Source organism: Neovison vison, chromosome X, assembly GCF_020171115.1.
Source record: "Neovison vison isolate M4711 chromosome X, ASM_NN_V1, whole genome shotgun sequence".
NCBI classification, from domain to species: domain Eukaryota; kingdom Metazoa; phylum Chordata; class Mammalia; order Carnivora; family Mustelidae; genus Neogale; species Neogale vison.
The window spans coordinates 112,356,423-112,371,986 of record NC_058105.1 but is presented as its reverse complement, the minus strand read 5'-3'; the positions used below and the strand labels follow the sequence as shown (position 1 = coordinate 112,371,986).

Sequence of the window (15,564 nt, the reverse complement as noted above, 5' to 3'; positions counted from 1 at the left end):
TTCAGCTCACGTCATGATCCTGGAGTCCCGCATCAGGCTCCCAGCAGTACAGGGAATCTGCTTCTCCCACTGACCTTCTCCTCGCTCATGCTCTCTCTCTCTCAAATAAATAAATATTAATATATTTTATATATATAAATAAATATTAAATATATAACTATATATTTATATAAATATAAATAAATATTAAAATATCAAATAAATAAATATTTTAAAAAATAAAGTGACACTACAAGAAGACAAAGACAACTCTGACTTTCCAATCCGACTGCAATTAGGAAATTCTCAATTCTCTTTCACATGCTGTTCCCCTGCCATCTTCCCTCGCTAGCTGATGTGTCAAAGGGGGCTCTTGCCATTCCCACCAGCACTGAAAATACAAATTCCAACGAGCCGTGCACCCAGGGGCCACAAACATGAACCCACGGCCGACATGCACAGAACCAACACACATGACCACATACCGTTCCTCCACTGGCGAGGCCGGGCTGCTTCATTACACATCTCCCACCAGCATGCGAGAAGCGGAAGGTCTGTTTAATCGGGGAGGCAATGGAACACAACAAGGGGTCATGGTGACTGTTTCCTTTCATAGGTCTTCTCACTGCTGAAGGGCCAGCTATTACTTCCGAGTTCCGTTCTCACACTGGCCGGTGAAGCCTCGTGTCTCAGCTCTGGAGCCGCTCTGCTTGACTCAACTCTCGTGGGGCTTGTGCCGTGTACACCGCCAGCTGGTACTGCCCTGGGGGGAGTGAACGGTTTTCTTTCACACATGCACGTGCGTGCACACACACACGTACACTCAGACATACCACACACACAACCATGCATACCACACACATGGGCACCGGATAGGCTTCAACTGTCACTCAAGAACATTAAAAAAAAAGCAAAACAACTTTTTTTTTAATTTGGAATTTTAATTATGTACATAAATAGCAACATGAGAACGAGTTCTAAGGCTAGACATTCTCTCTAGGTGAAAGGATTTCCGATTAGTCCACTTGTAGTATGGTATCACCCAAGATAACAAAGAAGCCTAGCATAGTTTATCCTGAAGAAGAAAGCCAATTTACTACATTCGGTACTGACTTCTCTGCCATTTTTCTGTAGAAATATTGGTTTACTGCATGGAGTTTCCAATGTTTACCTATAACTGAAAGAAAAAGAAAGCCATAAGTAAACTGCCGGGGGGAAAAAAGAGACTCTAAAACCTTGTTTTTTGAAAATTCATTAGGGCTAAATTGAGAAACCATATCAAATATTTACATTACTATTACGACCATAAGGACCATCGTGTGCCAGAGAAAACTGTAATTATTTCTATTTTACAGACACTTAACTACAAAGCAGGAAGGTTTTGTGTTTCATCCAAACTACATTCAGATTCTCAACTGGCTGTGTACCTGAGCATAATTAAACAGACGGATGGATGAATACACACAAAATAAATGCTTAAATGGCACAGTGCACACCACAACTCTCCCCTTATGAAAAACCAAACAACTACATTTCCGTCCATCTGCTTAAGCGGAGAGTGTGGTTACATCACCGTCAGGCTAGCGTCGACCTATGCTCGTACACCTCACTATTCCTCTCTGGAGTGGAACACACACTATCCAAAGACATACCAAAGACAAAGGAATTCCTCTCCAGATTGCTTTCTTCCCAAGATGTAAAGAAACTACTTGGCAATTAGAGGTTTACCAACATTTTAGAGATACGGTTTTAGATACAAATATGTCTTTTGGTATAAAACCAAAACTTCTTAAGTTAAACATGTAAACCTCTAGCTTACCTTTTCCATTTTGGTTTATTATTTCCATTTGGTTTATTTGGTTATTATAACTCTTTAGGACTTCTCTAAGAATTCAATACATTTACTGCTTTGTTAAAACTGCAAAGTGGAAATGACCTATATCGATAAGGATTCAATAGGCCACGGGAGTCCATACTAGGAAATTATTAAGCAGCAGCTAAGAAGAGGAATGAGATAGATCTCTAAGTACTAAGAGAAAAAGATGCACGTAAGAAATTAAGTGGAAAAAAGGCAAGTTATTTCATTTGTTCGACACAGCTAAAGACAATACTGCCTTTGAAGTATTTTTACCAAAACTGAGCCTCAATCTGATGGAGCCTTCAGATCTAACTATCTGTTTACAGAAAAGGCAGAGAAGAGAAGAACCAAGAGGTAAACAGAACAACACTAAATGGATGTACTTAGCCACAGCCAGAACGTGGGATCTTCTAGAGGATAAATAGGCCTGTTTTTCAAAAAATGAATGGCAAGGGGAAAATGAAGGAGAAGGAACTATTACGGTTTAAAAGGGACTTAACGGACCTATCAGTCAAATGTAATGGGAAGATCTTGTTCAGATCCTGATTCAAAAAAACCAAACACAAAAAGACAATCAGGGAAATCTGCATACTACCTAAATATGAAATGATATTAAACAATTAGTGTTAATTTCTTTAGGTGTGATAATAAAATTGAGATATGTTCCCTCATGGAGGTTTCAATGTACTTGCAAAACAATTCTAGGAATATGAGCTCATTCTGTCAAAAAAACAAAAGAAAGTATGGCTGTGCACACATTTACACACAGAGAAAAAAGTCTGGAATGGTATGTCAAACTATTAACAGAAGTTAAAAAAGGAACAGAGGACTAGACAAACTGAAAATATTTATCTAAAAAAATTTCCTTTCAAAAAGATTTTATTGGGGCGCCTGGGTGGCTCAGTGGGTTGGAGCCTTTGCCTTCGGCTCGGGTCATGGTCCAGGGGTCCTCGGATCAAGCCCCGCGTCGGGTTCTCTGCTCCGCGGGGAGCCTGCTTCTTCCCCTCTCTCTCTCTGCCTGCCTCTCTGCCTGCTTGTGATCTCTCTCTCTGTCAAATAAATGAAATATTAAAAAAAGATTTTATTATTTATTTGAGAGAGAGCATGAGAGCACAAGCGGGGGGAGGGGCAGGGAAAGAGGGAGAAGCAGTTTCCCAGCTGAACAGGGAGCTGGCCACAAGGCTTGATTGGATCCCAGGACCCTGGGATCATGACCTGAGCCAAAGTCAACTGCTTAACCAACTGAGCCACCTAGCCACCCATGAAAAAAATTTCTTTACAAAAAAAATGTATTGCTTTTATAGTTTGAAAACTCCATCTCCAACAGAGACGTAAAAAGGGAAGAATGAAATCAAGGTTGTATATACAGTAAACTGAACCCTGGCCCAGAGTATTTTGGAAAGAGGAAATAGATATTTATGTAGTTTTCCTGTATTCCAAGTCTCATTGTCCCTGCAGCGAAATGTAATATATTCAATGTCAAGTTTCTGGAGGACACATGTGGTTTCCTGGCTGCTCAAGTTCTAGTCTCTCTTCCAATAGCAGATCCACCCCGTATGCATCTGACCTGGCTCTCCAGAGATGCCGATTCTGGGGGTGGGGCTTAGGCCTCTGTCTTTTAAAACGTTCCTGCAGTAATTTGGTTGTATGATAAAATTTGAGAAGTACAACTCGGGGCTACCACAGGAAGGGCTGAGATGTGAAAGAGGATCTGGCTTTGTTTTCTGTGACCCTTAAGGCAGGATCAGAACCACTGCATCGGAGTTACAAAAAGACATATTTTTGCTTAGTATAAGAAACAGCTTCCTAAAAAATCAGAACTGTCCAAAGACGGCTGCCCTGTGGGGTGAGGTGCCTATCAGTGAAGATGAAAAGTGAGAACACACAGGGCAACAGGGTATTTATGCTTGAGGCTGGCTGGGGGGCCAGAGGACCCCTCTCAAATTCTAAGATTATATGACTCTCTACATCCCTAAAAATATGGAGACAGCTTGAGAAAGAAAAGCCTCACACTGAAGGCTTTCATGGATTGTAAATAGAAGTCATGGTTTACACTAAATGTAGTGGTGATTTAAAAAAAGACTATAAAATTCATATTCACTGCAGAATATTTTAAAATATAGAAAGTTATATAGAACAAAAACTATAAAAAACATCCATAATTCTACGATACCAAGATATATACTTAAATTTTTGTCATATTTCCTGGTCTTTATTCTTTCTCAAAACATACCATACTACCTTGATTTTTCATTTAATGAATTTCTGTGCAATTAAATATTACTGAAATATAATAACATTCCTCTTCATAGATATGCCAGAATTAAGCCACTTTTTGTAGCTCAGTATTTATTTCTGAACTCAATATAATCTTATCAGGAAATCACAAGTGCTATTACAGCATTTTTAATATATACACAAACTAACATTAATATAACTAGTGTTTTGTGCTTAGCTGGTATTCATGAGTAAATACTGACCAAATGAATGAAGACAGTGAATCGAGTATAAGAGAAGAAATCACGCCCATTTTCTGACTTCATCTGGTATCCTAAATTCCTCTAGCCTGAGGTAACTCAATCTTTAAAGAAAGAATAATTACACTTGTGAATTCCCTATGGCACTTAATGATAATATTTCCATATAATCTTGAGCTTCTCTACAACCATCACTCCTTCGACAAATGTTTATTCAATGCCTATCAGATGAATACAAGGATGCCTACAATAGTAAAGTGTTATTTGAAAAAAACACAAACCTAAGAAATAATGGCACTTTTCAATTGTTTGAAACAGTTTTGTAGGCAAATCTCAAGTGCCAAGTTCTAGCTTGTCTAAAAAGGAACTTCTCAGGAATGGACACAAACAAGTGAAGGCACCTAAATCCACAAATTAAAGATGGAATGAAACATCACACTGGCCCTAATGAATCTACATGAAGCTGAAACTGCTATAATTAATTGAGTTAAATCAAGAACAAGCCATTTCAGCTGGTGCTAACAAGGCTTAAAAAGGACTAGAGAATTCTCTTGGTTTTTACCTGATTAAAATGGGCAGAGCATGCAGCATTCTATTTATTTCCAGGTGAATTCTTCACATTTCCTGGCTTATAAAACAAAAATTAAGAATATTAATACAGTTTAAAAAGAAATAGTGATGCTTCTAAAGAAAGACTGGAATGTCTCAGCATGCCCACCTTCAGTATTTGGCTGAATACAACATTAAATATTCTTATAACGCAACCTGACCCATTTCTCAGTTAGCTGAAGGAATTATGAGGGCTCCCTGAGGGCCCTGCTGTAGACAGTGACTTAGGCACGGAGAAGAGCAGGAACTAAAGCTCCATTAATCCTCACCACAGAGATTCAGCCAAACAGCTGATTCTATTAAAAAAAAAATCCAAAAGTAAAAAGATTTGTTTGCTATTTCATGCTGCTGCCAAAGCTAAAGAATTTTTTTAAAAATTAAAAATAAAGAATAAAGCTGTTCTTCTCTGTGTATCATCCACCATAGGGGCCAAATCACAAAACATGTTTACTGCGAAAAAGGTTATAATTGGACCACACCCATTCTGTCTGGCCACCATCTGGGAACGTATAATTAGGTCATGTCATCTACCAGAAGTGATGTAGCAAAGTTTCTAGTAGGAAAGGTTCATGCGGTAAAGGTTGAAGGCTTTACTTTCCTCCCTATATGTTTTCAATACTGTAATTCTGAAAACATGTTACTAAGAACTGATATCCATCAAGGAGATGAACTCTCACGAGATGGCAACAGAAAAACAGTAGGCTGTAGGTAAGCGGGCAATAGGGCTGGGATCCCATGGTCTAGACTAGGTGCGGGTTCTCCTGGTGGCCTTCTTACAGTTATCCATGGGTGAAGGGGGTGTAGTGAGAAAACAGGAACATATAACCAACCCTGTAATTTCAGAGCATGGTTTCTAGGCAACTCCAGGCTTATCGGAGTGGCTGAAAACTGGTCTGTAAGCATGGTGATCATATATCCCGGCATGCCCAAGTTCTACAGGTTTATACCCACTGTCCCAGTATAATTAACAGCACCCCCTTTCACTCTCAAGCATATGCTGACTTGGATAATAAATTATATGGTTACCCTATCTCCAGACCACATCCACTTGATGATGAAGTTGTGGGGAACAAGGCCCTGTGTATTGCTTGGCAGATCATCACACAACACCCACGTCTACTTGTTGCTCTGAACAGAGTTCTCTCTACAGGACTCGGTACCGTGTGCCTTACTGTATTCCTTGAGAGCCACCATCACACACACAAACACAAACGCACCCAGAGGCCTTCTTGCTGTTGTTTTCCCAACCTGCCAAGCTCTTTCCTAGGATGAGAACTTTGCAAAATGCATCCCTTGACCTAGACTGGTAAATCCCACTTTCTGCCTGGCTAAATGCTATTCATCCTCTAGATCAAGGCTTTCCCATCATGTGTCCTTCAATTTAGATGAGAACCTTTTATTCACATTCACAGCACCCATGTGCTTCCTGATTTGTAGAATTCCTCCATTCATTTACTAATATATAAGCAGAATCATTTACTAATATATAGGCTTTGTGAGGGCACAATATCCCTAGGACCTCCTAAGCACATGGTATTTAAACATTTGTTGAATAATCAAATGAAATGCAACAGAACCTAGAGATCTGATGAGGGTAAAAAAAAAAATGTTCCGGTATGCAATTAATGAAGAACAAAAAGAGATAAAAATAAAAAGAGGCTTCATTTATGAAGGTAAGTGCGATAACCATGTCCGGCAATTGGGTCCATCATAAAAGCCATATAGTTCTCTACCTAGTTAAATATATTAGGTGTGAATTACCTTAATGTAATGCTTGTCAAGTACTTCTAATGATATTCTTATATATTCTACTATCCATATTTGCCAGCATCTCGATCTCAAAAATATAAGATGCTAAATTCGTAAGCTTTTTAAAATCTTTTGGACATTCAGAAAATGGGCACATAAAATATTCTGGTTGAGGAAAACAACTCTGTTGCTAGGAAATTTTTCTTGTTTCGTTACATATCACTTACAGTATAACAAAACATGACAGTCAAATATCTCACTAAAGAAATATTGAGCCCATCCACCCTATTACAAATCAGATCTCTCTTGGCAGAAACTGCCATGATCTCAGGAAAAAAAAAAAGAAATTCTCCAACTTCAAAAGACAGACTGTGATTAAGTACAAAAGCCAGAAATTAACTTTTTGGGATATTTTTCAGATAGCTGTATTTGATATATTTTATAACTGTTTCTCCTTATAATTTAATTTTGATGTCTATCAGGTTTCACTTTTTTTAGGACTGATTGATTTAGGGGAGCCCAGGTGGGGTGACTGCTCTCAGATTTACTTATTTTAGAGAGAGAGTGTGTGTCGGTGGGGGGAGGAGCAGGAAGGGGAGAGAATCTCAAGCAGACTCCCCACTGAGCATGGAGTCCAACACAGGGCTCTATCCCAGGACCCTTAGACCATGACCTGAGCCGAAATCAAGAGTCAGAAGCTCAACCAACTAAGGCACCCAGGCACCCAGGTTTCATTGTTTTTTAACAATTAATACATTTTACCTAACCCAACATATCTAAAATACTAATATTTCAACATATAATCAGTGTAAAAATAATGATAGTTTACATTCTTTTTATTTGTATGGTGTCTTCTAAGTTTGCTGTGAATTTACATGTACAGCACACACCTCAAATGAGACTAGCTATATTTCAAGAACTCAAGAGCCAGTGGCTGCCATAATGGACTATATGGGGCTAGAGGAATGAGGTAAATAGCGCTATGATAGCTCGCTTTATGTGTCAACTTGGCTAAACTATAGAAGAAAATTTATTTTCTTACCACAGCCATGAACATGAATGATAACTTCTATTAGCAAAATCAAAACACTTGTTTTAGTCCAAACATTTACTTCTAATTAGTATGCACTGCCATGTGAAGAGGGATTTCCAGACAAACCTCTGGGGCAGACCAGCCCACTGAAATGTCCGAGCCCCTCACCAGTTGATTATTTTGATCAACTACTTAACTTCCCCAAATGCAGTTTTCTCGTTCACAAAATGGGGATAATAAGAGAACCTGCCACGGACTCTTTGTAAACAAAAAGTTTAGCACCCAAGACCGAGCTCATAGCAAGTACTCAATAAACATTAGTTATCCTAGGTAAAAAATCACGTATCTTTATGACAAAGAAATAAAAGTAAGGATAAATGTCCTGTTAAAAACCCCAGTGATATCCTAGTTCACTGGCTAAGGTAAGCAGAATCAAGCCTCCCCCAAAAATGTCTGCATCCTGGGCGCCTGGGTGGCTCAGTGGGTTAAGCCGCTGCCTTCGGCTCAGGTCATGATCTCAGGGTCCTGGGATCGAGTCCCGCATCGGGCTCTCTGCTCTGCAGGGAGCCTGCTTCCTCCTCTCTCTCTCTCTCTGCCTCTCTTCCTACTTGTGATCTCTCTCTGTCAAATAAATAATTAAATAAATAATTAATTAAAATAAATAATAATTAAATAAATAATTAAAATAATTAATAAATAATAAATAATTATATTATAATTATAAAAATGTCAAATAAATAATTAAATAAATAATTAAATAATTATTTAATTTATAATTAAATAAATTATATTTAAAAAATAAATAATTAAAATAAATAATTAAATAAATAATTAAAAAAATGTGTGCATCCTAATGCTGAGAATTGTGACTGTTACCTTACGTGGCAAAGGTGAATTTACGTGGCATGGAGGTTCAGGCTGCTCTCAGCTGACTTTCCAATAGGGAGATTATTCTGCATTATTACATGGGTTCCGATAGTCAGAGAGGGAGGCTGAAGACAGGGTCAGAGAATGGGACATGAAAAGAATTCAAAGGGCAGTGGCTGGCTTTGAAGATGGAGGAAGAGGGCTGTGAGCCAAGGAAAGCTGCAGCCTCTAGAAGCTAGGAACAGGCCTCAGCTGGCAGCCAGCAAAACAGACCTTGACCCTACAACCACAAGGAAGTGAAAGAAATTCTGTCAACAGCCTGAATGGGGGTGGGGAATGCCTTCTCCCCTGGAGCCGCCAGAGAGGAATGCAGCCCTGCTGACACCTTGATTTAGACTTGCGACCTACGGGGGTCTAAGAGAATATAAATTTGTATTACTTTCAGCCAGTACATTTGTAGTCATTTGTTTTGGCAGGATAGGAAACTAAAACACTGGTGGAAGGACTCTTGACTAGTGGATATAAGCCCTCCGGTTCCATTTCCCACCAGGAGATGTCAGCTTCTCAAGCAGAAGCAAAAGTATGCAGTGTCACAGGACATCTGTCATGGCTATCACGTGCGAGAGTCTGGCCATTTTATAAGTTTCTTACAGGGATAAACTCATTTCGTCCTCAAAGCGGCCCCATGTGGTCCTACTCCCATTTCCCAGGGTGCCTGAGCAATGTCCCTGGGTTTCAAGGCTTGTAAGAGGCAGAGGCGGGGCGGGGCCTGGAGCATCTGCTCTGGAGTCCAGGCTCTCAGACACCAGGTGAGGCCGCACTCTGCTTGGTCCACCTTTGCTGATGCAAAAGCCTTGTGCCTTTCAAAACAGGAGATGCTCCCCTTGCTCGGGATTTTTAACTTTTTATTTTGTTAAGTAGTGATGTTAAAAAAAGAAAAAAGAAAAGAAAAATTCATCGCCAAGTACCTTTAGTTTGTAAACAACCGACACCAGAAAAGGCACCAATTCAGAACAAATTTAGCTTTATGGAAAACCCACCACATCGCCCTTATTTTTATTTATATTTTATTGTGTTAAGAAGACTTAACAGGAGATTGACTCTCCAGACAAATTCTGAAAGTATGATTCAGTCCCGTTGACTTGCAGGCACAGTGGTGTATGGCAGATTCTAGAACATACTCATCTCACGTGACTGACACTTCATACCCCTTGAACGGTAACTCCCAGAGCCCCTTCCCCACACCCAGCCCCTGGAAACCACCATTCTGCTCTCTGTGCCTGTTAGTCTATTTCAGACACTTCATGTAAGTTGAATCACGCAGTATTTCTCCGTCTGGAATAGAAATACCCAAAAGGATCACTGTGAAACCACGCAACTTGCTGAGAGCTAAACTTGAGTGTGTTTAGCAAGCTGTGGAATTTGGAATGGAGGAAGAGAAAGCGCGGCGTATTTACTCAGGGTGGTGGCTGTTGCTTCCCTTTCATTTTCCTGCTGAGCCAGCAGGGGCCTGAACACAACTATTAAAAGCCCGGCTTCAGAAGTTCTGCTCACTTTTCGCCACGTTAGTAACAGGTTTATATTTCTTCGTGGATTTTCCTGCCCTTTAAAGAATTATTAAGATTTTGCTTTTTAGTTTTTGTTGGCCTTTTAATGGTCATTCTACAATTCTTTCATAGTAACTTCTTATCTTTTTTTTTTTTTAAACCTAGTGAAAACTAAACATGCCATTTACTGAGACACACTGCTGTGTCTGGCTAATTATAGGACAACTCCAAAAGAGCCATCTGTGACCCTGGGGCCCCACGCCCACAACTGGCATCCATCTCGGATACTCAGATGTTGGGCTGATACTTGCGAAAGGGTTTCAGATCAACAATGGACAATCAGTAAATAGTTTCAGGCTTTTATTAAGCTCCTAGACTCAGAGTGAAAACCATAATGGAAAAAAATCAATAAAATCAACTACAGTAATAACTTCTGATTGTCAAAAGACAACCAAAATGAAAAGACAACCCTCAAACTGGGAGAAGGCATCTGCCAACATGTGACCCACAATATTAGCTTCTAGGAAAAAAAAAATAAAGAACCCCTGTAAATCACTAAGGAAGAAACACATTCCTCATACCAAAAAATGGCCAAAAGACAGGAGTAGGTGTGTCAAGAAGAAGAAACCAATGAACACGTGAAAATGCTCAACCTCATTAGTGATCAAGGAAATGTACATTAAAACTACAATGAGAAATTCTGAAGCCATTGTGACATGCCAGATAATGAGGAAACCATCAGAACTACTTGAGTCATGTCAAAAGGACTCAAAGCCAACTTCTACTAGCTGAAGTGGGACAATTTGACTTTAAGGACTATGAATCATAAAACATTCAAATCCAAATATGTATAAATCTACAAATTCATAACTGTATTTAAAAAACTGGTGACCCTCTGAGGATGAGAGGGAACCAATCCATTATTTTGAAAACTGGATGCATAAGAGAAAAAACAAAGCATTTATCCTGTCTTTCCTCTAACTGGGTAACTAAACAGTAGATGAGCAGAAGTAGTTCCAGTATTAAAATATTGCAGCTAATATGTGAAAAATGACATGAGAGAGGTAGAATATAACCATTTTTTTTAATATAACCATTTTCTAACCCCCAATAAATCCATGGGTCTAGGCACTGGGCGTCAATACCCATTAATATCAAAACAGCAAAGTGAAAACCAGACTTAGGTGCCTATGCAGACCTACAGCCTTGCCAAAAGGATCAAACACAAACCTCATCAATCAATCATCTGAACCCAGCTGCCAATCTGCAGGAAATGCAGAGAAGACAGCAACATGGTCAAGTGTGCCATCAGCAAGGCCCAAACCAATGGAGACTCTTTAGGTCCCACATGCCAGGTTCTTTTAACAGATACATTGTAGGGAAAATAAGAAAGATGGAAGGGGAACCTGTAGATTAAAAGTGACTTAAAAAGGGGGGAGAGGGAAAAAGACTTAAAAGGCATATAAAGTCAGAAATAACAAGAGGCAAAACTAAAGTGACAGGGATAAATACTTAGGTGACAAAACCATAAAGAAAAATAAGAAAGCTATTATTATAAAAGTCAGGGTAACAGATACTTTGGGATGGAGGGAGAGAACTGTAATTGGAGTGGGCTACATGGAGGGGGTTCTAGGAAGGCTGGAAAAATTCTGTTTTTTGTCTTTAGATGATGGTCACAAGGGAGCTTGACTTACACTAATTCACCAAGCTAAAAAAAGAAAGTAAAAAGTTGTTGAAGGAATGCACATTATTGGGGCAGCTGGGGAAACCCGAATACGGACTGCATAAGAGGTAAGGCTTACGGAAACAAGGAAATGTTAACTTTCCCCAGTGTGATAACGGTATTGCGATTCTGTTAGTGAATGTCCGCATTCTTTGGAAATACACGCTGAATTAGGTATGGGTGGGAAGTGCCATGATACCCACAACTAATTCTCACATAGTTCAGGAAAAGAAAATACATGCGTGTGAGTGCCCACACATGTGTAAAATAAGAGACAAAGCAAATGTGGCAAAATGTTAACTGGTGAATCGAAGTGAAGGGGATAGTCATTATTATTTCTGCAACTGTTCTGTAGTTTTGAAATTTTTTCAAAATAAAAATTGGAGAATAAAGTAAAATCGCACTTGCGCATGCACACGCGTAGGCATGCACACAAACACACACCCCACAGTGAAAAACTATTTTAAAGCTACCAGATGGCAAAACTGGAAGCAACCACTTTGTAAAATGACTTGGCGTCGTCTAGTAAAACTGAAGTGCAGACCCTATGAACAGGAATCCCGGCCTAGGGAAACTCCTAATAAACCTGACACAGGTATAAAAATGCTCACAGCTGTGTGTGAAACAATAAATGGAAAATTACCCAACTAGTCACCAACATGGTTATTTTCCCACAAAGGAATATTCTACAGCAGTGAAAATGAACAGACTGTAGCCACACTCAGCCCATAAACATGTGAAGGGGGCAAAACAAGGTACACAATAGTACACAGAGTAAGAGTCCATTTAGATAAACTCTTTGTATGTGTATTTGATATATTTTAAAGATAAAAAACAGGCAAGTTCCGCTACAATGTTTTAGAAGAAGAACAAGGAGATGAAAAACCAAATTCTGGATCGTAGTGCCCTCTGGGGAGACAGGTGCAGGAGGGGGAGGGCATGGAGAACTTGGAAGGCATTGGTAATTGCCTATCTTTTAAAGGTGGGTGGATGATTGGTATATATGTGGTCATTATAGTGTTGGATTTTATTTATTTTTTTAAGATTTTATTTATTTATCAGATAGAGATCACAAGTAGGCAGACAGGCAGGCAGGGAGAGAGGGGGAAGCAGGTTCCCCGCTGAGCAGAGAGCCCAACGAGGGGCTCGATCCCAGGACCCCAAGATCATGACCTGAGCCGAAGGCAGAGGCTTTAACCCACTGAGCCACCCAGGCGCCCCTCTAGTGTTGGATTTTAAACTCTGTCTGTCTCTGTGTGTGTGTGTCTGTAAACAGAAGTTTTTTTTAAGATTTTATTTTTTTTAAAGTAATCTCTGTAGACACCCAAAGTGGGGCTTGAACTCACGACCCCAAGATCAAGAGTTGCATGCTCCACTGACTGAGCCAGCCAGATGCCCCTGTAGACAGAGTTTAAAACCCAACATGTTATCTGAAAAATAAAAACAAACATTGGACAACTCTAGGCTCACAATATTTTTTGGACACACGCATCACTGCTTCACAGTTCTGACAGAGTTCATTTTAGCAGATAAATTTCTCTGACCTGACCAAAAGCAATGACAGAACTGAAAGACCACCTCATCCAAACTACTGGTCAAATATTCAGTGTAAACATTTAGTATCAATTTCTAAAAGGGAAAAGGGGATGTGGCAGAGAAGAAAAATGCCACAGACTTATTTAGGGTCTCTGAGAGTAATACAACTCCATGGCAAATAATGTAATTGAGAACTGAGCCATCATTCCTACCACTGAAAATTTCAGAGCCCTGTTTTAAATACGCTGTCCACAGATTCCTTTTGACCATTTAGAACCACAAGCATGTACCTTTGTTAGATCACTACAGTGGTAACTACGGACAACCATGAATTAGACTGCATCTAACTGAGACTGCTAATTTCAAGCCTGACTTGAAAACCAATTTCCAAATAAGCTAAGAAACAAACAAAACTCTCAATCATGAAGCATCCCCCCAGGTCCCTTCAGAGACAGAGTTCCTGGGTCCCGAAGGATTCCTGTTCCAGGGTTAACTTAAATCTTTGCTCTCATCCGTGAAACAAAATAAAAACCACTGAAATCCATAAAAGCCAACAAGAAGGGGGAAGCGCAATCAATAAAAAACAATGGCATTTCACCATCAGATAATTTCTGATATCTATCAATATTTGATTAAAGCCTCCTGTTGCTCTTCATTTAAAACTTGTGCGAAATGTTTAAGTAGTCAACATCAATTTTATTACTTTCTAGTGAGAACACACAACGGTCAAGAAGAAATTGTGCTTTCACGGTAAATAAATGAAAGAACATTACATTCTCAATGACTCCGAAGAGGACAAGAGCACAGAAGACCAGAGAAAAAAAATCCAGCCAACTGTAAGCTAATTGGACATCTTTACTCTCTCATTCCCCAAAGACTCACATATAAATGTGAGTGGCTTTAATATCTAACGTTTTCAAATTACCATAAAATCCTGGCCTGTTTAACCTGCATTCCAACCACAGTCCCGCTGCTTCTACCCTGGGCTGAATTCTCAGAGCAGAGAAAGCTATTTCCAAGCTAGAGGCTCTGGGGGGATCCCCTCCTCGGCTTTCGTGCACAGTGGGACTGAGCTGCCCACGGACACCACGGTGAGCACTCAGAGGCTCCCAAGGAGATCTCACCACAACTGGCTTTAGGGCACATGTGTCCCTGCCACCACCACAGTGAGCACTTGGAACTGAGCACGAGTTTCATTTTCCACGTTTCCTTCTAGGGCTCTGTAGAGCCTTCCTGATGTTCTTTCTTTTTTTTTTTTTCTTTTAAGATTTTATTTATTTTTGACAGAGAGAGAGAGAGAGATCACAAGTAAGCAGAGGTGGAGGTGGGGGGAAGCAGGCTTCCTGCTGAGCAGAGAGCCCGATGCGGGGCTCGATCCCAGGACCCTGAGATCATGACCTGAGCCGAAGGCAGAGGCTTAACCCACTGAGCCACCCAGGCACCCCCCTTCCTGACATTCTATTTCCTTTCCCATATAAAACTCAGTGTGGACTTAAGGAATTCTTTAAACAGGAAAGCAAGCTGCCAAAGAAAATGTCAGAGGAATGGAAACAAAACTAGGGGTGTTTATTCTTTAAAGGAGATTGCCAAAAGGTACTTGATATTAACACAGAACTTCCTATTCAAAGCTAGCTTAAACAGGCACCAGAGAGACTAATTCCTTTAACTACTACTAACACAAACATGAGTCTTAAGATTTCACTGGAAGACTATTTCTGTAAATAATGAGGATGGTTTACAACTGATTCTATAATGTTACATCCAAATTCCAGTTCAAAACTGGATTTCAATTGTGACACAGTTCTTTGTATTTTTAAAGAGTATTTTGACTTGAGATAACAGAACTCAAAATCAACTTCCTTCCATCTATAATGTAGAAGGTATGTTAATGTAAGAACCCTAATTCTTCCTTATCGAGCAGTGCCTGGGAGGGCTTGGAGGAGACATGATACTTTATTCTATACTCATTCTTCCTTATCAGAGGAAAGAATGTTCTAGCAAACGGGCAACATTCATTCAGCTATGGTGCTGCAAGAAGAGATGAAAGAGGACACCCTCTTACAATCACACAGCCTTCTCCCTCTGCTGCTCATCCACCAGACGTAACAGAGAATATGGTCTGTGGCTGGTGGCTGATTGCCCCCTTATACCATGGCTCAAGCCCTTAACTGGGCCAAGGAAGCCAG

General features: G+C 39.9%; 1 protein-coding gene across 5 annotated transcripts in view; it reads right to left on the bottom strand.

The window, feature by feature from the left end:
* Window positions 1-899: 899 nt before the first annotated feature.
* Window positions 900-15,564, bottom strand: part of APOO (apolipoprotein O) — a 60,661-nt gene continuing 45,996 nt past the window's right edge. For 3 of the 5 annotated variants that reach the window (XM_044235498.1, XM_044235501.1, XM_044235500.1), the window contains 2 exons: window positions 4,877-4,942; window positions 900-1,156 (listed from right to left, as the gene is read on the bottom strand). In XM_044235498.1, coding sequence (XP_044091433.1) covers window positions 4,907-4,942 — 36 coding nt within the window. In that variant the 3' untranslated portion in view covers window positions 900-1,156; window positions 4,877-4,906. The remainder of the gene's footprint in view (window positions 1,157-4,876; window positions 4,943-15,564) is intronic. The other 2 variants (XM_044235499.1, XM_044235502.1) reach the window with 1 other exon arrangement.